Consider the following 22,739-nt stretch of genomic DNA (forward strand, 5'->3'; position numbering starts at 1 on the left):
TTAAGACTCAGCAGAGTTCAGAATATGAGAGTTTATTTTACATAGGAAGCTAAAACATTTTCTAATAAACATCGTTTATATATTCCATATAATAGAATAATGCCATTCAATCATAAAGGAAGAGTTTAAATTTTAGGCTTTATAAAATTTTGTAGTAAAAAGCTGCATCCAATAATCTTAACATCATGTTTAGAATATGATATAATGAGCGTGAAATCCTTAAGAACTTGGCAGAACCCAGCAATACCCTTTCCTGCTTATGTTGTCAATGGACAAGGTGTGTTTTTGTTTTTTTTAAAGGTGTGACCCTTTAAAAAATGGCAGCACTATGCTTGAATCAGAAAGTTCATCGGGACTGCCTCGTAAGTAGAGACTGCAGCTCATAGCACGCTTCTTAAAGGCACTGGATGAGGTTAAAAAGACTAACTTTGGTATATGAACTCTGGCCAGCGTTTGCTTGCCTCATACCTTACTAGAGCCCAAGGAGGTACTATCTTGTGATACGATACGGAAAGGCCAGCCTGTTAAAGCTCTATTACAATTAAACAGTCCCAGGGAGGGAACATTAGTAATTTACTACAATTCCACTTCCGACTTTGAGAAAAATCTCACTCCATTCATAATCGCTTGTGCCGTGGAAAGGATTGTAAAAGCCCAAAACCAGAGACAGTTAATCCCGAGGGCCCAGCCAGCAGGGGTCTGAGCCCAGCCGCCGCCTCCTGAGGCGGAGGGAGGGGAGGGTAGCATTTCTAAACAGGTGTCCACGTGGCTTGTGTCTAAAATACCTTTGGCTTCAAAGTCTCTGAAACAATTAACTAAATTTATAGAAGACCTTGACTTAGCAGTGAGCTTATTTTCCCCTTTGGTTCAGTCATTAGGAATCCACTTTGTGCGTAGGAGCCGCGCATCGATCACTCAGCCTTTCCCACCGTCGTCCTGTAGCGAAGTACCGTGGCTGTTACCCACAGATTCAAAGCAAGCATGATCACAAATCGCATAAGAACTGAAATCAATCAAAAAGGAAACGTCTGTATGAACACGTACTGTTTTCATGTCCTAAAACAGAATTGCTTCCTTCCTTGCTCTCAGTGGAAACCCGGTTAGCCACACCCCAGCCTGCCCAACGAAACTTGGAACTCTGTTGAACAACTCTGGTTCTAAGTGTTTCTGGGCCGAAAACACTTTACCGTAAGTGACTCGATGAACACTCTCCTGAGGAGTAAGATTTATGAGATTTAATGTATCCTTGTGGTCGTAAAACATTTGTAAGATTCCAGCTAAACTGTCCTCGAAAGATTATCCCCAGATCACTTTCAGGAACAGCTGTCACTTGAAGTACAAAGCGAAGTATAACTAGAACATTCTAAGTCTTTCAAACTTCTAACATGTAGGCTTGTTTTGTTGGTTAATTGCAGCTGGACTCTTCCTCCCATAGGGAGAGTCCTTCAGGTCCCGCGGAGGAGACAGACCTGTCTTCCCCATTCCCCACCTGACCCAAGTTTGTGCTGTGGCCAGAATACTTCCGATGCTTCTCTCAGAGCTGACGGAAGGTACCTAAGCCCAAGACGCGGCCTTGCAAAGGGACAAGCCTATGCACCTCACTGCTCTGTAGGCAATTATTTCTCAAATAACGGCTTATTTAAGGGGTCTACGTGCCAGGGACCTATATCTAGTCTTCACAGAATAGGTGACACCATTTGTTTTGATCATTTTCCAAGTGATACCCAACTTGGGAGTAGACAACAGCCTAAGGAATAACTAAATCTGTTTTGCATCGATCCAAGTATTTTCCTCCTCCCCCTTTAAAAAAAATCAACAAGGACGTGAGGGGTCAGATGACTGTCCGCTCAGCGGACCCCATCCTCACACTCCTCCCAGAGCTCCCGTTCGCTCTGTGGCTGAGCCAGGTGTACCCCACTCGGGACCTTCACGGGGGCTGCTCCCTCTCCCCGTCTCTCACCACCCCCCCATCTCACTCTTCAAACCCGCTGCCCCAGGTCCCTCTGGCTAGGTCAGATCCCCCCTGCCCCACCCAAGGTGCTTGTCCTGTCCTGCTCTTCCAAAACACATTTCCCAGCAGCCTTCCATAGCTAGCTGTGTGGTGGCATCCCTGCCCCCTGCACCTGTTGCGGCGGCGACACCCTCTATCCCGGGCGCTGCAAGAACCAGGTGCTTAGTTCTGCGCGTGGGGGCGGATGCCCCGGGATCGAGCTCGCGGGCCTCCCTGTACAGCGGAGCAAGCTGATGTGTGGGACCGTGAGACCGTTTACACATGAAGGAGGCACCCGGGGGACAGAATTCCAGAAAGTGGGAAGGAACGTACTGTGCTTACCTGTTAGATCACTGGTGGTCATTAAGGTGGTGATTATTCTTGCTGTAAAAGAAAACAGCAGCATCAACTTGCTGCTCAAGGCATTTTGCTTGAGCTAACGTCTCTCCATTTTTAAATACAGGAATAATATACACTAAACTGGTTTAAAAAGGCTCTGGGGGAGAGAATACGGAGTCAGTACTAGATTTTATAAAACTGCTCAACTCTGGCCACACGTCCTAGCCCAGTGGTTCTGAAGCTGCTCCTAAGAGCAAGAGCAGTGTCTCGAACGTAATTGGGGCTGCGCAGGGAAACCAGGGAGAAACTGAGCCCCACTCCTATCCTGTGGGCCAAGTCCCCCACCCCAAAAAGCAAATTTTGAAAATCCCATTTACCTATGGGGCTTCTGGTAAGGTTTAATTTAAAGAAAGGCTCCCATGAGCAAAAATCAATGTTTTTAAACAACTAAACGCTACCCCCTTCTTTTACAGGGGTGTTCTAGGTAAAGGAAACCCAGGCCCAGCAAAGGGCATGGCATGATCTTCCTCAGGGTCTAACTACAACTGTTCCATTCAATTCATTTTTCGGGGACAGCACTTGACCTTGGGAACACCAGGAAGCTGTAGTCACAGTGAAGGTGGACATACGAGGGAGACATGAGCTGGGAGTTCCAGAAAGCAACCTGCACCCCAAGGCCTGCCTTTCCTAACCCTCCGCCTCACACGTCCCGCATTTAGGACATTAGGTTTAAAACCAGTTCATTTCTTTCCATCAGGTTCTAACCCCCAGTTTGTCATCTACTCAATGTGTCTAAGTACTTGTTAAGCACAGAGCGCCGAGCAAAACCGATGGAAATGTATGTGGGCTCTGGAGATTTCCTACAAGAAAATCTAATATGCAGCATTTCAAGATAATACCTGAAGATAAAATTAGAGAGCTAATAAGTAATATATCTAATTAGCAATTCCAGAAACCATATCTCTATTTCAACATTTCCTAACACTTCAACACTTTAAAGCTAAAAATAAAACCCAAGAAGCCTTCATTTTAAATAACTTGGGACACAAAGGCCCCCTTCCATTAACCCCTGAGAGAGAAATTGGTCCTTTAGGACACAGAAGAAATATAAAGTAGAATTCAAATATCTAAAAGTAGTCAACCTAATTAATGTGATAGCTCTGAATTTTAAAAAATCATTCTAACCAAAAAAAAAAATTTATTCTACCAAAAAGAGCATATATGTATTTTGGGTAGTTCCTGCAAGAATCCACACAAATCATGGAATTCTGAACTTGACCTCAAGAAATATGGCTCCAGAACGACCCCCCACCACCACACACACACACAAATTATATTCTTTCTCAAAAGTCAGTGTATGACTGTCATCTCTGGAATCTGTTACATCATAAAGATTCACATTTTTAAAACAAGTTAGTGGATTCAATATAATTTCCTGATGTTTTTCTTTTTTTTTTTAAAGATTTATTTATTTATTTATTTATTATTTATTTATTTATTTATTTATTTATTTGAGACATAGAGAGAGAGAGAGAGAGAGAGAGAGGCAGAGACACAGGAGGAGGGAGAAGCAGGCTCCATGCCAGGAGCCCAACGCGGGACTCGATCCCAGGACTCCAGGATTGTGCCCTGGGCCAAAGGCAGGCGCCAAACCCCTGAGCCACCCAGGGATCCCCACCTCCTGATGTTTTTCAAAGAATAAGAGAGGATTGTTGATACTAGGCCAGATCTTTGGAGAAAGGTGTCCTTTCTACTTTTTTTTCTTTAGCACCCGGACTACGGATCTTGCAGAGGATAGAAAATAATCTGCGTGAGGTGAGAATTGTGAATATGCATCCGCTTGCAGGTTCTACGTGAATAGCTGCCTACAGAGGATTCAAGCTTGCGGGGCTACCTACGACAGGTGGCCGGGAAGGTAACGGTCTCCCCGGGGACTGCCCGATGCCCACAAATGCGCCCGTCGGCTGGCATCTTGCTCTTACCCGCACAGGTGTACGACGCGAGGCTCCAGGTCAGGGCGCTCACGGCTCCCGAGTCCTGGGTCTTCCACAGGCACTGGAGCTGAGCGAACTTGCTGGCCGTGCTGATGAAAGTACTCAGATTCTGTTTACAGGAGAAAAAGCAGAATAAGAAAAGGGGGTAGAAGGTTTATTTGAGGAAATAATGATAGCTGAAAACTTCCCTGATCTGGGGAAGGAAACAGATATCCAAGTCCAGGAAGCACAGAGAATGCCATCAAAATCAACAAAACAGGTCAACACCAAGACATACTGTAGTAAAATTTGCAAATCCTAGTGATAAAGAAAAAAATCCTAAAACCAGCAAGAAAAAAATCCTAAAACCAGCAAGACAAAAGAAGGCCCTAACTTACAAGGGAAGACCTAAAGCCAGCTGCAGATCTCTCCACGGAAACTTGGTAAGCCAGAAAAGAGTAGCAAACAACGAGCAAGTACGTCAGGAGGCCCTCGCTGAAAAAAGCCAAAGCCCCGGAGACTGAGCGTGCCTCCGAAGCCGCAGTCGGGGCAAGCGGTGACCAAGCACAAAGCCCCAGCTGCCGCGACACGCTTGTTCACAGCCGGCCACTTCCCTGCTCCGAGGCAAGTGATGGGCCACAGCGGCCTCTCCAAGCACCTGCCAATGAAATCAGGCGACAGACGGACGGACGGACAGACGGGTACACGCGGTGTTTTAGAGCCTGGGGGAAACCCGGCTGCTTTGGACTGGCTCATGAACCCCAGCAGCAGCCGAGGCGCACCAGCTCGGAGTTTCTGGCCTTTCCAGGGAGTCCGCGGGGTGCCGCGCACCCTCTGCGGTGCCGCCCGGTGAGACACCCCGGCCCCGGCTTCACCCGCCTCCGCCTCAGCCCAGCGGGAGCAGCGGCCAAAGGGAGCAGCACGCTGGGAGCTGGGAGCGGCCCGAGCGCCCGGGGCCGAGGCGGGGCTGACCCGACCTGCCGCCGGCTGCGGCTGCACACGGACTCCTGTCCGCACCCCTGGCCTGCGCGGGACAGAGACAGGGAGCTGCGGGAGCGGGGTGCTGGGCGAGCGGGGTGCTGCGGGAGCAGGGTGCTGGGCGAGCAGGGTGCTGGGTGAGCGGGGTGCTGCAGGAGCAGGGTGCTGGGCGAGCAGGGTGCTGGGCGAGCGGGGTGCTGCGGGAGCAGGGTGCTGGGCAAGCGGGTGCTGCGGAAGCAGGGTGCTGGGTGAGCGGGGTGCTGCGGGAGCGGGGTGCTGGGCAAGCGGGTGCTGCGGGAGCGGGGTGCTGGGCGAGCGGGGTGCTGCGGGAGCGGGGTGCTGGGCGAGCGGGGTGCTGCAGGAGCGGGTGGCCAGGAGCCCAGACTCCGTGTCGGCCCCGCGGCCGGAGAGGCTGCCCAGCTGTGCGCAGGGAGCTGGGTCCCCCCTGCCCTGCCACGGTGCTGGCACCCACCCGGTTCCTGATCAGTGACCACGTCCTCCAGTGCAAAGCAGCGTGGCCACGGTAAAGGCAGGGGAGCGAGGGGGCCACCTGGACCCGGTGACAGTGGACAGTGGAGAAGGGAAGGGCAGGGAGCCAGAGCTCGCATCCAAGGACAGGGCACCCCGAGGGCTGGGCACAGACGGCTCTGAGGACGGAGGCCAGGTGGGGAGACTGCCCTGAGCACAGGCCAGTGGGGGCCGGGGCGGAGGGGGGGATCGGCGGGCCGAGGGTCAGGTGGCAAGAAAGCCTAGTGGGGCCCTGGTGTCAGGGGCATGGCCAGCGCTGCACAGATACCCTCACAGGGTCTGCTGGGTACCCCACCGACACGTCTCCCAGGAGAAGACGCCATCGCTAGAATCATGAGGTAGTTCTCTTTGGGAGCATAACCAAGGCCTGGACAGATTTAGCAAATAAAAATACAGGACACCCAGGTAAATCTGAATTTCAAACCAACAACAAATAATTTTTAGCATGAGTATGTCCTGCGCTGTATTTGGGACATATTCATGTAAAATTCTTCCTTGTTAATAGGGCAGCCGTACCTGTTTGCTCTCCATACGTCACAAGAGAGAACATGGAGCCAAGCTCGCTTTCTGGCAAGGGTCACAGACAAGACGCTGGGGGTGGGGGTCGGGGTGGGGGTGAAGCTCATAAACATGGGCGTGACAGGCAGTGACTGGGGACCACCAAGACTTCTCCTTTTCCCCTTGGGTGGAGAAGTACACTCCAGTCACTCTGGAAAGAAGCCCTGGCCTCAGATGCTTCCTGACCCACCCTCTGAATTCTATTCTCAAACAATGGGATTTTTTTGCCCTTAACCAAGGAAGGAAAAGAGTACTGAGCTAACCCTTTTCCAAGGAGGGCAAAAAATAGCGGGGGGTGCGGGGGTGGGGGAAAGGTTAGAAAAATAATGAGTAAGTGGCCAATACGCAATCGTCAACCTGATAAGAGGCTCTTTAACTCATGTCCACTTCTTCATCCTACTACTGTTGGCAACCCCCCCAGCCTGGCTCTCTATGACTCCCCAAAAAGGAAGTCAACAGTGTTGCCAGACGGCTAAGTGAGAATAAGGTCTTTAAACATTTGGATGGGTCTGTGCTCTCATTCCGTGATGCTTTCGTACAGCTGCAACATCAGCAGGTTAAAGAGTGCGGGGCGGCGCCTGGAGGGACAGACCCCTGCCCACTCTCCTCAGGTGTGACTCACTCACCATGGCCAGGTCTATGATCCACTTCTGCAGGGAAAGGACGAACCACGAGGCCACACATATACCCAGCGCTAAGGGAGACAAGAGGCTCTGCAGGCAGCCCTGACCCCCCCCACCCCCCCCAGCCCGAGCCTTCCCACCAGGACCACGGAGCTTACCCACCACACAAGCCGACCTGGGAATGGGGCTACTAGAGCCTGTCTGATTTGGAAGAGACAAAAATGGCTCAAAAGAACAAGCAGATTATGGACGAGAACTGCCAAGAGCCCTGTCTGTGGACTGTTGCTGGGGTTCCACCCACCTCATCCCCGACCACGCAGACATCGCCAATGTCATGGCAAAAGTCAAGCATTTACATGAGAAGCTCAACATTATAGGGGAGGCACGTCCTGCAAAACTGGTGCCACGTGAAACTCTCTTCACTGATTTCCCCTTTCCCTGCTAACTCCAGCGTAAATCCGGTTGGTGTCAGCAATGCTGGGACATGGGAGACTGGAGAGATGACAGGGGATTTTTGTCAAGCTCAATGAGGCTATGAGCACAGAGAGTCCAGCTAGCCAAGCGCACACACGAGATAACGGCCAAGAGCCTCAGCTGTGGCCTTGGCAAGTCACCTGCCTTCTTTTGGCCTCGGTTTGCTTATCTGCAAAATGGCCTTAACATTCCTTGTCCCATCTACCTCGGCAATGCCCGGTGGCACACAACAGGGACCCAACAGGTTGCTGTGATTATGATCCATAACATTATTTGAATGAAGGGAGCCACAGCGCCCTGTGTGAAAAGTCGGTAGAACTCATTCCTAGCAACCTGGTCTACACCAGAACAGCAGCTGGAACGTAGGCAGATGAAATCTTGGTTTTAAAGCACTCTCTAATTCAATTTCTTAAACTAATTTGACCCAGTTTTATACTGTCCGTTCCAAACAGATACTTTACATAACATTTCACAAAACTTGACCAGGAGCAGCAGGTGTAGCCAACTCCCGAGTGCCTCAAGATGACCTTTTTATGGGGTTGCCTGATTCACCAAAAAAAAAAAAAACCAACAACAACAAAACAAAACAAAAAAATAGAAAACAGGACACCCAGTTAAATTTGAATTTCAGATTAATAAAAATATCTTTTAGTACGAGTATGTCCCATGGAGTATTTGGGACACACTTTTGTTAAGAAAAATTTCACTGTTAAAAATTCACTGTACCCTCCTCCCTCCTCCACCCTGAAGATGTACGAATAATCAGCTCAGGCCATTTCACAGATGTGGCAGGATTAAGTGGCTGCCACTCAAAAGGCTTTCGTGGCTTTTTCAGGAATGCGAATTCAACAAGAAGATAACCGAATTTTTAGAGAGGGCTGAAACGAAAGCCAGGCCCTTGTTCACAGAAGATGCTGCGTGAGTGGGCACACGTCTGTGTCACGGCCGGATCCCCACCAGGACCCTTCTGACGTCTTGGGCGTAGTTTTCACTTTGAACAAAGCCTTCGAGAACCCACGCTCGCACACAGACAGGCAGTAGCAAGCAGCCTACCGGGTGCCTTAGTGGCACCGTGCTAGTGACAGTCCCATTATTGGGACTTCAAGTACTCTGGGGATGTTTTTAGGGAAGAAGAAATGTCTCCCTTCCCCTAAAGGATAAATCTGGATGAGGTCGCCCTAGCAGGGTGCCTCCACCGCTCAGCACGCCAGCAGGGAGGTACTAGGTCTACAAGCCACTTGGCTGGCTGGAGCCCCGCTGGCACCCTTGTCTTGGAAGGGAGGCCACAGGGAGGGACTGCCCTGGAGCACCTCTAGGTTGCAGAGGTATCTTCCCTCCCATGGAGTCCTGCATTTGGGATCTTTTTTAGGTTAACCCAAAGAACATCTATCTGGTAAGCAGCACACATTGCGAGCAAGTACCACCCCGGTCCCATCTGATCCCTGGATGCTGAAGGATACAGGGCGAGGTAGGGCGCTGCCCCTTTCACGTTCCCGTTGAAGTGGAAGACACAGAGCAGAAGGAGGACGTCTGAAAGAGAAAGGCTGGGGTGAGGCAGGACAGAGTGCGAGGGCTGCTGCCAGCCCGGCCCAGGGGGGACAGGGGACACGGGCATCCAGGGGCTCCGTTACCTTGTGCGATGAGAATGGGGTACTCCAGGTAGGTGAGCAGCGGGTACTCATAGTAACACAGGTACCGGAGAAACACCAGGAAGCTGGGGAGAGAGAGGGCAAGCCTGAGCCCCACTGACCCGGCAGCCGGCAGGGGGCCCCGGCCAGTGCCCGGGAGCACCCGGGAGCACCCAGGAGCACTCCAGAGCACAGGCTGGCTTGCAAAATCCTGGAAGCAGCGGGCAGAGCCTGCAGATGCCAAGAGGGGAGATTTCAAACACGAAGGGTGGACTGGTGATTTCACAGGCCCAGTCCTGGCCGGAGCCGGGCATACTGCGCACAGTGTCAAGTCCCCCTTGCAGAGGGCAGGCTGCAGACCAGGCTGGAAGAGACGGGGCTTCCGGCCCCCCTCTGGCCTGTCTCCAAAGCTAGGGTGCTGGGCAGCCCCTCAGAAGGCCGCACACCAGAAGCCACACAGGCCAAGACAGACATCCGGGGGCGGGCGCTCATGAGGGGCCGGGTGGGGTGGGGTGCAGCCCGGAGCTGAGGAGTTCTGAAGACAACCAACCACCCGGGTGATCCCTGCGGCCTTCCAGAGTGCTGCCCAGTCAGGGAAGAGCAGCCATCAGTTCCTGAAGAAAATTCTAGCTCTGAAAGGCTGGGGACGTGGGGGAAAGGACCCCAGGACCCCACACGCTTCTCAGGAGAAAAGGCCTGAGCTTCCCATCTTTCCAGCTCGCTCCCCAGCCAGTCAGGTCCCCAAGAACCTAACCCCCCCAGGTCCCCTTGGAGTCACCTGTGCCATCACCCGGGTTGTCTCCCCAGGTAAACCAGAGCTGCCCTCCCTCATCATTTCCTCAGCCAGGAAGAGGGCTGGGGAGCCTGTGCCCCCCATCCTGTTTCCAACCTAGCAGACACTTCTTGGCTGAGCTGGTGGTGAGGTGGGAGGCTGGCGTCTCCCAGGGGGTGTGGGTCTGCCTAGGCCTGGGCCTCCCTAGTTGTCCTCTTCCCAGGGACCCCAAAGCCCTGCTGCCCTCTGGCTCTCTGGCTTTGCGGCTGGTCACCTCTGGGCTTCAGGGGCCAAGCAGGTGCTCCTCCTGGCCCCTGCCCCGCTGCATGGCCTCCCGTCCTGCCAGGCCTCCAGAACAGCACCCCTCTGTTCACCTCTGCAGGGCAGCTCAGGGGGCCAGGGAAGGAGGGGGCAGCTGTAGCCCACCCACCTCTGCAGAGGGGAACACAGCAAGCCTTGGAGCAGACCCGCTGAATGAATGACCAGCAGGGACACGAGCAGGCCCTGCAGTCTGGGCCGCCCGCACCCACATCATGGAGGGCACACCTCCCAAACGCCAAGAGGGGTTCAGCCAGTGACCTTCAGGAGAGGCATGAGACCCTGGGACGTCGGAGCCAAGACCACTGCCCGGGGTCATCCACACTGCCCTCCACATCTTACAGACCACCTCGGGAAACTGAGGCCCAGAAGCCAAAGTCATAGGACAACTCAGGGAAAAGACAAAGACCAGAGGCTAAATTTCCTGATTCCAGTGGGGTGCTTCCCACCCCCCCACCCCCACCCAGCCTGGGGCATTCCCAGGGAGGCCCAGCTGCCAGGCTGCAATGCTCTCCCAGTGGGACCCAAACGTTCAAGGTCAACCGTCTATCACTTCTGTGGCCTGAGGGTCGTAAATGTCCTTTTATTTTTAATGTTGCTTTTAATTAAAAGCTATATGTTTTTATATGTTTTATGTTTTATATATGTGCCAACTATATGTTGGCAAATTTAATTTAAATAAAAAAGATATAAAAAATAAAGAAAAAAATTAAAAAAATAATTTAGATACAGGCTTCCGGTTATGGAATGAGTATGTCATGGGAATAAAAGGCACAACAGAGGGGGGAAAAACAGTTGAATGCTTGAATGCTCATTACAGTCACGCCCAGTGATGTCTGACCCGCAGCCCCACAAATCTGTTAAAATTCCTGGTCTACTCCATGGAGTGACTTGAGGTTCTCTCCTCCGCACATAACCTAGAGGTCTGAACAAAAACCACACATGTACCCACAGAGGCAACAACTGAGGAGTCAGGAGCAGAACCGGGATTAGGACTGAAGGCTTTTCTAAGGGAATCTTACCCAGAGGCCGGGGCATCCAACAGCCTAGAAGGCAGCCTGCTGGGCCTGGGGGGAGGGGGAGCAGGGTCCCCCACCGGAGCTGCCCTGTCTGAAAGCCCAGCTGTGGAAGGTTCCAGGGCAGGAGGATGCCCAGAGGAGGGGTGGCGGAGGAGCTGAGTGAGGCACGGGTGCTCTGAGTGGGGGAAGAGCCCCGTCTCAAGAGGAAGTGGAGGCAGGTGCCGCTAGGCTGGGAGGTGCCCAGCACAGCCTCCGCCAGCCCGGCCCCACTGCCTCCCTGGCCCCACTGCCTCCCTACCGGGAACCTCCCAGGGACACCGGGACACCTGTGCCAGCAACTGTGAAACAGCAGCCTCCCGGCACGGAGCGCTTCCCACGGTCAGCCTGGGGTCCTATCTGGGCTCCCTCCCGCACCAGATGCTGTGGGACCCCAGCCAGTGCTTCCTGCCCCCGCCACCTGCCCCTCACCTGCCCCACCTGCCCAGCCTCCTCCTCAGAGTGGCCGGGCCTCTGCCCTGCGGTCGGCCCCTTGCTAAACGTGGAGCCTCCCGTCCAGTGCGGGGGGGTAAGAACTGACACTCCGGGGCACGGCCGCTGGGCTCCGGATCCCCACGTTGGGGATCTAACCTCTCCTGCCCCGGCTTCCCACCTGGGGAGCAGGGGTAACTGCATCCCTAGCTCTCGTGGGTGCCTTAAAAGTGTCACCTAGTCCGGCCCACAGGCTTCTCCCGGAGCCCCCTGCCTGGAGAGCCCTCTCCTCTTGTGGCCACCTCTTCTCCCTGAAGAGGGCAAGTGACTCCCTCCCCACCACCCCCTCCAGGGCAGACCACGGCCTCCCCCAGTCACCTGAATTAGGAAACTGCTCCAAACAGGCGATTATTTATTCTCTTCAGAGACCTGAGGGGCTCTGAAGGCGGATGTGCTTGCCCATGGCCTGGTCTGGGGTCCCCTGTCCTCCCCACGCGTGCATGAAACAAGGAAGGAATCAGGTGGATGCTTTTGTAAACTGAAGAAACTCTGAGTTCTTTTTTTCTTTTTTTATGGAAAGGAGAGAGCAAGAGCTGGAGGTGGGGCACAGGGAAGGAGAGAGTCTTAGGCAGGTTCCACGCCCAGTATGGAGCTCAACCCGGGGCTCGATCCCACGACCCTGAGATCATGACCTGAGCCGAAATCAAGAGTAGGACGCTCAACCGACTGAGCCACCCCGGCGCCCCTAAATTGTAAAAACTTTGAAACACAGACACAAACTGGAAAAAAAAAAAAAAAACAGCATAATGAGCCCAGGTACCCAGCACCAGCTTCAACAAATAATACTTTGCTACGTTCACCTACGACCCCTCCCTTCTTTCTCTTTGCTGAAGGGTGCAAGGTGCATGCTTCAGGAGGCACTTCTAAAATAAAGGCATTTTCTTGCTGCTTCACACCAATCCACATTAAAAGTCATTTTCCAGTATCATTAAGATATGGCTTATGTCCCTATGAGCCCAATTCTATAAAAAATTGGTTTTTAGAATTTGCTCAGATCAGGATCCAAGGAGGGTACATGTCCTCTGAGGGGTTGTTATGGCTTCTACTTCCCAGGAGATGAAGGGTCCTTCTCTCCCCTCCCCCTCCTCCACGGGGACCCCCCTCAGCCACGGGGCTTCTGGAGGCCGCCCTGCCCCGAGTAGGCAGGCAGGCAGGGCTCACTGGGGACAGTCACTGGGAGGCACTGCCCCCAGCACCCGCTCCGAGCTGGCTCTCACCAGAGGAGGCTGGGGAAGGAAAGGGAGAGGAGGGCAGGGTGTGCCAACCCTTTCCCCCACCCACAATATGGGAGATGAGCCTAGAAAGCAGCCAAACCCAGTGAGCGTGGAGAAGGTGGGAGGGCAGGCATGGCAAGGGCGAGAGGCAGGGCCAGGTGACCCCTAGGGCCCTGCTGCTGCGGGGGAACTTGGGTGTGATGCTTCACCTTCTAGGCCCCAGGTTCCTACTGTCTACGGTGAACACGGTCTTCCTCCCGGGGGTGTCCTGAGGATTGAGTAAGACAATGCTCAGCGTCTGCACACAGACCCGGCTCTGGAAATGGAGCCACTAAGATACAGTGTGGCCGGAGGTGGACAGGAAACCCAGGGACCCAGCCCAGGGAGCCGAGATCACTTCCAGCTGGGCCGGGGGGCGCCCGGCCCCCGCCTCCACGAAGCCCCCCGCGCCGCCCCCTGCGCCCCGACCCCCCCACGCCGGCCCCTCCTGCCCCAAGGGCGGCTTCTGCCCACGGGCAGGGGCAGGGGCAGGAAGCGGCCGCCCGCAGCACCTGCGGCGCCAGGATGTGGGCAGGCTCCCCGCCCTCCGCGGGCATCGGGCGCTCCTCGGCTCCCCCCGCCCCCCGCCCCCCGCCAGCCCCGCCTCCCGAGCCTCAGGCGCCTCTTAGGGACTCAGGCCCCGTCCGGGCCGTCGGCGCCCCCTGGACCCCCTCAGCGCCCCAAGCCCCCCCCGACAGCCCGCGCGGTGAGGCCTCGCCCATCCCGCTGTCCAGCCGGGGGCCCCGTGTTGGGGGTCGCCCCGAGTCCGCCGGGGGCCCCACTCCCGCCAGTGGCCCAGCTCCAGACGGGCGCGCCCGGTTAGGACCCCACCTCTCCCACCCCCGAGGTCTCTCCCCCCTCCCCGCCCGGCTTCCAGGGCGCGCAGCCGCGGGGGGAGAGCGGGGGCGGCTCGCCGGGGGCTCCGGGTCCCCGCTGCCCGCCCCCCCCAGGCGTCCCAACCGAGTTCCGCAACTCCGCTCCTCGCGTTCACATCGCGAAACCTGGTCGGGGCACCCACTCCGATTCCTCACGGACGAGCCGCCCCGGCTCCTCTCTGGCTGGCCGCGGCCGACCAAGTCCTCTCCTCCCCCCCTCCCCCCTCCTCCCCCCCCCTCCTCCCCCTCCAGGGAGCCCTCCGTCCTCGGGGTCCCCCTCCCCCCACGGGTAACTTTTAAAAGCCAGAGGACCCTTAGAATTTCTAGCCCCACCCCTCATTTTGCGCGCGAGGAAGCCGAGACCCGAGAGAAGGGGTGGCGGCGGGGCGCTCCGGGACGACGTGGGTCACAGGCCCCCGGGTGCAAACGGCCCCGCCCGCGGCCGCCCGGTTGGGCTGCGGGTGCCGGGCGGGGTGGCGGTACCCCGGGCGTCGGTTTCCGCACCTGAAAATGGGCGTGCGCCGTCCGCGCGGGGAGCAGCGACTCGCCAGGGGAGGTGAGCGCCCCGGACGGTGCCTCCCGCGGCCGGGCTCCCGGCACCCCCGGGCCGCAGAGAGCAGGGGGAGGGCAGCCGCCCGGCCTTACCCCGCCAGCTCCAGAAGTAAACTCGGGAGGCTGATGCCCCGCGAGCTGCGCGCCGCCAGCACCGCGGAGATCTGCGGCAGCTTGAGCGCGGCGCACACGCCCAGCGTGCTCCAGTTGCAGAGCAGCAGCAGCGCCTCCCGCATGGCGCCCGCGGGGCTGGGGGCTCCGGGACTCGGCGGGGGCGCCGCGGCCAGCGGGAAGGAAACCGCTCTGCGCCGGGCCGCCGGGGGCGCCGAGTCCTTCCGCCTTCCCCGCCTTCCCCGGCGCCCCCGCCCACGGCCCGAGCCGGGGTCCGCCCAGTAGGGGACCGCGCCCCGCCGGGATCTCCGCCCCCGCCCCGCCCCGCCCCGCCCCGCCGGCGCCCCGACCCCTCCCCGGCTCCTCCCGAGTCCGCGGGTCCCGGGTGCGCTCCTCCGCCCGCAGCTCCGCTCCCCGCCCCACGCCCCCCGCCCCCCGCCCCGCGCGGGTCCGCGCCCCGCCACCCCCCACGCCGCGGTCCGCCCGCCCCTCCCGGGCCCCGCCCCTCCCGGGCCCCGCCCCTCCCGGGCCCCGCCCCTCCCGGGCCCCGCCCCTCCCGGGCCCCGCCCCTCCCGGGCCCCGCCCCCTGCCCCGGGGCTGCAGCTCCGCCGGGCGGTGCGCGGGCCGTGCCCAGCTCGCGGGGTGCCGAGCAGCCGGGAGACCCCAGACAGTTCCGCCCTCCCGGGGGCTGCGTGGGTCCGGGCTGAATCCCGGGAGGGCACGCGCGCACCCCTTCGCGGGGGCGTGCACCGTTCTGTGGGGATTTTTCACGTCCCAAGTGCTTTTCTTTCTTTGTTTTCCTCACTAAGCATCGCAGAGATGGAAGCTTGCAACGACCTTGGCGACCCAACTTGGCAGACGTGCGTCCTCCTCGCTTTACCTGGGGACACAGGCTTTGCCCGTCCGTGGGGGCCAGACCTCCGGGTGGTCTCATTTCCTGCCGTCTCCTGCCGCTGGGGGGGGCGGGGGGCGCCTCCCGGGCCGGGCTTAGCCCCGAACCCCCGCAAGTCTGGCACTTGAGCATTTCAGAGGGAACGCTTTTCTTAAGGAGGTGGATTCTATGATACAAAGAAGGTAAGATGGACGCGGGCACAAAATGAAGGGATCAGTGTATTCTCCAAGCTCTCGGGATCGCAGGGGCAGTCCAGGTTCTGAAGCAGGAAAAAAAAAAAATCACCAAAACTCGGTGCTAGAATCCACCGTGGCTGGTCTTGTACTGTGAACCTCGGCCAGGCTCCCAGGCTTTCCTTCTGCCGACCCCACGCTCCTCCGTGCGCCTCCAGCCCTCACCTGGCCATCAAAACCCTTCCCCTGGAAAAACAAGACAAAACAAAACAAAGCAAACAAACAAACAAACGAAAAACCAAACCCCAGAAGTATTGAGTCCTTCCAAAATTAAAGGGAAACAGGATGTTCAGAAGGAAACTTTTAAGAGGAAAATTGTGTGTTTCATCCTTATCTTCTAGAGATCCTGAAATACTTCCAGATGAAATAATAATATGTCTGGAACTTGCTTCAAATAATGGGTGCTTGGGTGGAAGGAAGGGTGGGGATGTAGACGAGATTAGATGTGAGTTAATGGTTTTGGGCCTTGGTTATGGGCATATAGGAGATTACCGTTCTACAATAAAAGTTTAAAAACCAAGGAGAAGACAGGCATGAAGTGCTGTTACCCTCATTTTTAAGGGGAGGAGTCTGTGCTGCAGAAGGTGGGGCAGCTTCCTCCTGACCCACAACCAGCACCAGCTGGAGCCCAACTCTGTTCTCCCAGGACACTCCCCCGGAGGCTGCTGGAAGCAGGGCCACAGGGGTGGCTCCGTGGCTCCAGCTCCCCCGGAGGCAAGGTTGGCTCTCACGCGTTGGCATCGCCAGCCAAGTGTCCTTGCGATGCCCTGACCGAGCCCTGCCCAGACTGTTACTGAGGGCTCAGGCGTCCCTGGGAACCAGCCATTTGCCCACGGAGCCTTACATCCTTTTAATAAATAGAGCATGGTGTTCAGAAACAAAGACCTGGGAGGACATGTGCCTAGTACTTTTGAGGTGTCGGTTGCACCTGCCCTCTTAGGAGACAGAGCTGGGGTGTGTGTGTGTGTGTGTGTGTGTGTGTGTGTTGTATTAGTCTGCTTGGGCTGCTTTAACAAAATACCACACTCTGGGTGGCATAAACAACACAAATTTATTTTCCCATAGTTCTGGAAGCTGGAGATGGAAGGTGCTGGCAACGTTGGTTCCTGGTGAGACCCCTCTCCCGGCTGTCTTCTTCCTCTGTCCTCTCTCGGCCTTTTCTTTGTGTGTGCACATCCCTGGTATCTTTCTTCTTATAAGGGCACCAGTCCTATAGGGCTAGGCCTCCACCCTCATGACCCCAATTACCTCTTCAAAAGTCCTATCTCCAAATACAGTCACACTGAGGATTAGTGCTTCCACGTGTGAATTTAGGGGTGGGGGACATAATTTAGTCCAAAATATATATATTCTTAATTCTCTGTATATATCCAAATACATGATATATATGATATATGTCACACATACGCATGCTTCCTTCTAACAGAACCCCCGGATTTGGAGGCGCACCAACTTGAGAAGCACTGGCTCCAGGACCTACAGAGGTTGACTGCACTCCCTGTGGGACACCTTCATAAATACTGATTCTCTTGGCCAAACTTCCGCTACGCACATAATGGACCGCAGTCAGGTTAAAATGCCATTCCCTGACATCGATTTAAAATGTGGCTAATCTGTTCTTTGCCACATCTGCTGCGAGAACAAAGACCATTCTCAGCAATCAGGCTTTGGACGGTCAAAGAAATGTCGACCCTGCTCTGCAGGGACGCGCTGCTAACGTGAAGGGCCCCACAGGAACCCTGCCAAGGGACTTCAATCACATCAGCATAGAACTCGGTCTCCTTGGAAAGGAGAAGAGGAGGCTCCGAGTTGACAAATGGTGGGAACCAGAGAGAACTGGCTACTGTCTGCACCAACTGTAGTCGTGTGCAGAAGGTGATCGAGGGTGTTACTCTGGGCTTCTGGTACAAGATGAGGTGACTGAGGAAGTGTATGCTCACTTCCCCATTAACGTTGTTATCTAGGAGAAGGGTTCTTTTCTCGAAATCTGAAATTTCTCGGGTGAAAAAATACATCTGCGGCTTGGATGAGGCCAGGTGTTGCTTGTTCTGAATCTCAAACCCAGAAAGAGGAGTTAATTCTTGAAGGAAATGACCTTGAACTTGTATCAAATTCAACTGCTTTGATTCAGCAAGCTACAACTGTTAAAAACACGGCTATCAGAAAATCCGCGGTGCTATGTATGTTTCTGAAAAAGGAACGGTTCAGCAGGCTGATGGGTAAGATCTAAGCTGTCCAGCTACAGAAGCAGCAGGATGCCAGATGATTTTTTTTTAGACTTATTTGTGAGAGTTTAAAGATGCAATAATAGCTGTATTGACTCGGGGGATTTTTCTTTAAAAAAAAATGCAGCTAATCTTCAAAATGGCAAGTGCAGGATGGTCTTCTTTACTGTTAGCTGCACTGAGGACCCTGTTGCATCGTCTTACAAAAACCAGGTGGCTTCAACAGCAGACCAACCTCACTACCACCACAGACTTTGGAACAAAAAGCTCAATATAACTTTCCTTTGGGTCACAGAATTGCATGCTTGTGTGGTTGCTCACTATGGAAAATTCAAAATGAGTCTGGGCGAGCCTCCTAGCCAGGGTCCCAGGAGACGACAGAATGTTCTGGAACTTTGAGGGGATCTGGAAGTTCTCTGCCAAGAAGAGTGTGACGGTGAAGGTCTAGGGACAGACCACACAATCCTCTTTAGTTAGCTTAGTTATGATCACCCGGTGTTGAGCAGCTTAAGGACAAGGAAGCAGGTAGTAGGAAGAGTCTCTAAGGAGCAGAAGGGTCCCTGAAGAATCGCCCTGGGAGGGGAGCTGCTGTGCCGTGTCCACCACCGCAGGAAGCTGCCACCACAGCTGCCCGGTGCTCTTGAAGCTGGAGCCTGCCGCAAGCCATCAAGGCCCAGCTGTCCCAGAAGGACCGCATTCCTGTCTCTCTGTCCTTCTGGAAGGGTCCTGCCTTCTGAAGGGTGGCGCCTTCTGCCTTCTGAGCCTCCTGGGGGTGCTCCTGCTTGGTAGGAACTAGGTCACATGAGAAACCCAACTGCCAGGGCATCTGCTACAGCCAGCCTCATTGTTGGTCCGCTGTCACAGCCAGTGACTTCACATGACCGTGTCCTCAGAGCACGGCACAATGACTGCAGGGCAAAGCCACCCCAGGGTCTGGGGTGCTTTGGACCGAAGCAGCTCCTAGCTGGTTTCACCTCTTATCCCAGAGTGCTCTGAGGGCTCTGTCACTCAGACTGGGCTCCCGTGCTCGAGGGGCCGGGGAAGGAGATGGGGGAGCTGGAGAGGCCCCGGGCCCCGGGCATGGGGAAGAGAGTATCTGATTGCAGGGCCAGGGGCCGGCTCTGAGGACCGAAGCTGCAGGAAGTCTGGCAGAGACAGCCACCCCGGCTGTGTCAGTGACAATCTCAGGGCAAAGAGCACCCCCTGACCTCCGTGCCCTGTCCCCCTGCCTCTTCTAAAATGCCATGCTGCTCTGAACACAAGGACTCCGCTGGACTTGGCCATGGACCTGCAGTTTTGAGTCCTGGGTCCTGTCCTTGAGCGGCTGAGGATGGAGAGGGAAGAGGGCACAAGCGTGCTGGGCATCAGGCAGGGAGCAGGACGCCCTGAGAGAGAAGGGGGCGGGGAGGTGGCCCCCGGGAGCACCCAGGGGGAGCACTTATGCTTTCCCTGGATTTGGGATCGAGTCTCAGGTATGTCAAGGCGTCATTTCAGTTTCTATCTGAAAAAGGATCTGAAAAGGGATCTACGCGGTTGACTGAGTGTCCCCCCCCCCCCCATGGTTTTAGTAAACTCTGCTAGTTCTCAGATAACACCATTTGGGCGCAGGCTGTTCTTGCTTTCACACGAGCAGTAGGAATCACGCTGGCCTCGGCCCTGGTCAGATTGCTCATCAGCAGTCACTGCTCGTAGGAGGTAAAATAAGGAAGTAAAGAGCTTTCTTACAAACATCAAAGGCTTATCAACAGCAGACTGACAATGGTAGAAGCATCTAGAAGTGGAGTGCCTGCTGCGTGGCAGGTGTTTCGTTTTCATTGTGGTGTCCCACTTATCTGCTGAAGCAGGAAGGCCTTTCCCATTCTGTGGTGGTCCACGTTGGAAGTCACTGGCCCCACTGAGGGGCTGTAGCTCCCTCTTCTCCCTCCCATCGGCTCGCCCTCCCTTCCTCCGGGGTCCCCAGGAACAGCTAGAGGAGAGAGTGGCTCCAGCCTGGGGCCCAGCCTGCCCCCACTCTCCTGGCAGTGCTCCCTGCCTGAGGGACCCCTGTAAGACAGAGCTGTCCTTCTGTGGTGTGGGACAAACAATCTCCAGGCCGAGGACAGAAGCCGCCTGGTCTGGGAGTGAGCCAGCTGAGGCAGGGTTGTGGGAAGAGGATTTCTAAGCCTCTCCCATGCTGCTTTGCATGCAGCCTCTGATGTGGCTAATGTGGGTGTGGGGCTCAGGTGCCTTGCAAACTTCTGCTGTCTTCCCAGCGTGAGATGAGCAAGCCCTTCACTTGCCTAGGCCTCAGTTTCTTCATTTTAAAATGAGGGGAGTCATACCCACCTCATAAATGTACTGAGAGGTACACAGTAGGCGTCTAATATATGGTAGTTCCTGACTGAGTGCAAATGAGCAGAGTGTTTTAGGGGTTTGTGGCCACCGGCCTTGCTCCTGAAACTGTGAGGAGCCAGTTGCCCAAGGAGGAGTCAAGGATAGGCTCTGCGGGAGGTGGGGAGTCCCAGCCCCCCGTTCCAGCCGGGACACGCCCTAGGATGTTGGCCCATCCGACTGGCTGGCCGAGCTTTGGGGCTCCCCTGTATCCTCAGGAGGGTGGGGAGTTGCCGGGGTGGGGGTTCTGCGGTGCCCACCCTCTGGGATATCTCTCCGGCCCCTGACACGTGTCCCCATCCGGAGGAACTCTGCTTCTTCTCCATCTACACAGTTACCTGGGTGACAGCCTGTCACAGGAGCCTGACCCCACCGGAGCTGGCCACGTAACATCTCCCTGGGGAATGTGGGGTCGAGCGCTGACCCGTTCTGTCAGCACCCGGGCTCTTCGGTAGGACAGACGTCAACTCTGGAGGGCCACGGGTTATGGCCAGTCCCCTGGTCACCATTTTTGTCGGTTTGCTGGTTTGTTTTTTTAAGGCTCCCAAACCTACAGAAAGGTTGCAAGACTTCACTCAACAGGCATATGCTCTTCACTGAAGTTTATCAGTTGTTGACATTTTTATCCACATTTGCTTGGTTTCTATTTATATAGAGCACACATTTTGTGGTTGCCAAACCATCTGCAGGTGACTTTCAGACCTCGTGACACTTTACCCCACATACACCTCTTAGGAACAGGGACATGGTCCTGCGTAACCTTGATAGAATGATTGTGCTGTGCGAATCTAACATCGGTACGATGCTCGGCCTACTATTTAGTGCCTATCCTCTGATATGCAGTCTGCAAAGTGTCCTCTAGAGCTGCTTTTGCTTTGTCGTGAGAGATGGTCCCGACGACCCTCTGCGCTGCCTTTAACGTATGTCGCGTCCTCAGCCGTCCCGTGTCCCTTATGACATTGACGGTTGAAGAGTCAAGGCCGGCCGTTTGGCAGAATGGACCTCAGCTGGGGTGTGCCCGGTGTGTCTTCACGATGTGGCTCAGGTTATGGGGAGCGGGGAGGGGGTGCTCCGTGTGTGGGTGCTCCTCCCCAGCGGGTCCCCTCAGGAGGCACCTGCTGTCTGCTGTCCTCTGGTTGGGGAGGTTAAATTTAATAATGTGGTTAATGGGAATCTCCCAGACTTCACCGTTTATCCCTTCCTAAGAATCTTTCACATAATTCTTTCAACGTCTTTTACTGATTCTTACCTAAATTAGATAAAATGGCGATTTTCTGTTTTCATCATTTATTCTACATTCTTCGGTAGAGAGGAGCTTTTCTTCCTGTACTTAAAAAACTTAAAACTTATTGATATGAACTCATGGCTTCATTATTATTATTGTTATTATTATTCTTTGATGGGATTTGTGGGGGCTTTGCTTAGAAGCTGTACGGGCTGGGTTGCCGGGTGAAGTCAGGTAAGGACATCACTCTGATGCTCACCTTGTCCCAAATTTGGCCTGTGGAAGCCCCTTCAGACGGGCTCTTACATCCATCCCTTTGAGGCTCCTCATCCCGTTTTGAACACTTCCTCACTTTCTGCCACAGGAGGAGGCTCCAGGCTCACTTTGTATGTTCCCTGGACAGTGGGTTGTTGTTGTTGTTTTAATGGGAGCAGAGACGCTGGCTCTGCCACAGAGAGGAGAAAGAGGCAGAGGTGCTCAGAGAAGTAGTTAAAAAGGCGAAGAAGGAATCCCTGAGTCTCAGTGTGGCTCATTAGCCCCTGATTCTAGTTCTCCCTGGCCTCGGGCAGGGAGATGTCTCAGTTCCTCATTTCTTTCTTTCTTTTTTTTTTTTTTAAGATTTTATTTATTTATTCATGATAGACATAGAGAAAGAGAGAGAGGCAGAGACACAGGCAGAGGGAGAAGCAGGCTCCACACAGGGAGCCCGACGCGGGACTCGATCTCGGGACTCCAGGATCATGCCCTGGGCTGAAGGCAGGCGCTAAACCACTGAGCCACCCAGGGATCCCCCAGCTCCTCGTTTCTTTCTTTCTTTTTTTTTTTTTTTTTTCAGCTCCTCGTTTCTAACAGCCCTCTTGCCTTTGCTGTGCCGACACGCAGGCTTGATGGAAAAGCCACTTCTCCTCCTGGCCCAGCCAGCCTCCTTTGTTCTGCTCCAAGCGAGACACTGAGGCAGACCGGCGTGCTGGTATGAGGAGGGGGCCCCCGCGATGATGCCCTGCACAGGTGGGCTGCAGAGTGCAGGAGGAGGCCCTTGCGGGGATCTCTGCTCTCTGGATCTCCCTGCCTTGGGGCCCTCCCTGGCACTGCCTGCCCCATCCAGCAGAAATGCCTGGCCCTCCCCATCTCCCCGAATTTTGACTTTTCCTTGAGGAGCAGCTGGGTGGCTCCTTCTGCAGGAGGACTCCCCCCTCCCCAGCCCCCTAGTGGGGACCTGCCTTCTCCACTCCCTCAGATGAGCCTTCTGTCTCTGAGGCTGAGGGTTCCTGAGTC

General features: G+C 55.2%; 1 protein-coding gene and 1 pseudogene across 4 annotated transcripts; one reads left to right on the forward strand and one right to left on the reverse strand.

Moving 5' to 3' along the window:
* Nucleotides 1-16: 16 nt before the first annotated feature.
* SLC66A3 (solute carrier family 66 member 3) lies at nt 17-14,757 on the reverse strand. 4 transcript variants are annotated; one of them, XM_077844125.1, is made up of 7 exons: nt 14,502-14,754; nt 9,095-9,177; nt 8,922-8,993; nt 6,993-7,046; nt 4,312-4,432; nt 2,333-2,374; nt 17-1,003 (listed from the first exon to the last, which is right to left on the reverse strand). In XM_077844125.1, the coding sequence occupies exons 1-6, from the start codon at nt 14,642-14,644 to the stop codon at nt 2,341-2,343; spliced, it is 507 nt and encodes a 168-aa protein (XP_077700251.1). In that variant the 5' UTR covers nt 14,645-14,754; the 3' UTR covers nt 17-1,003; nt 2,333-2,340. The 4 variants fall into 4 exon arrangements, with proteins under 4 accessions (XP_077700251.1, XP_077700250.1, XP_077700249.1 ...); XM_077844124.1 differs by having other exon boundaries at nt 6,993-7,050; nt 8,920-8,993; XM_077844123.1 differs by having other exon boundaries at nt 6,993-7,050; nt 8,924-8,993; nt 14,502-14,753.
* Nucleotides 14,643-21,588, forward strand: LOC144324564 (large ribosomal subunit protein uL6 pseudogene; annotated as a pseudogene).
* Nucleotides 21,589-22,739: the final 1,151 nt, after the last annotated feature.

The sequence above is a fragment of the Canis aureus genome, chromosome 12 (assembly GCF_053574225.1).
Source record: "Canis aureus isolate CA01 chromosome 12, VMU_Caureus_v.1.0, whole genome shotgun sequence".
NCBI classification, from domain to species: domain Eukaryota; kingdom Metazoa; phylum Chordata; class Mammalia; order Carnivora; family Canidae; genus Canis; species Canis aureus.

Coding starts and splice junctions, on each gene's coding strand:
- SLC66A3 (XM_077844123.1), bottom strand. CDS start 14,644: ATGCGGGAGGCGCTGCTGCTGCTCTGCAACTGGAGCACGCTGGGCGTG. Junction 9,178..14,501: donor TTACTTCTGGAGCTGGCGGG/GTAAGGCCGGGC, acceptor CTCTCTCCCCAG/CTTCCTGGTGTTTCTCCGGT. Junction 8,994..9,094: donor CCCCATTCTCATCGCACAAG/GTAACGGAGCCC, acceptor TTTCTCTTTCAG/ACGTCCTCCTTCTGCTCTGT.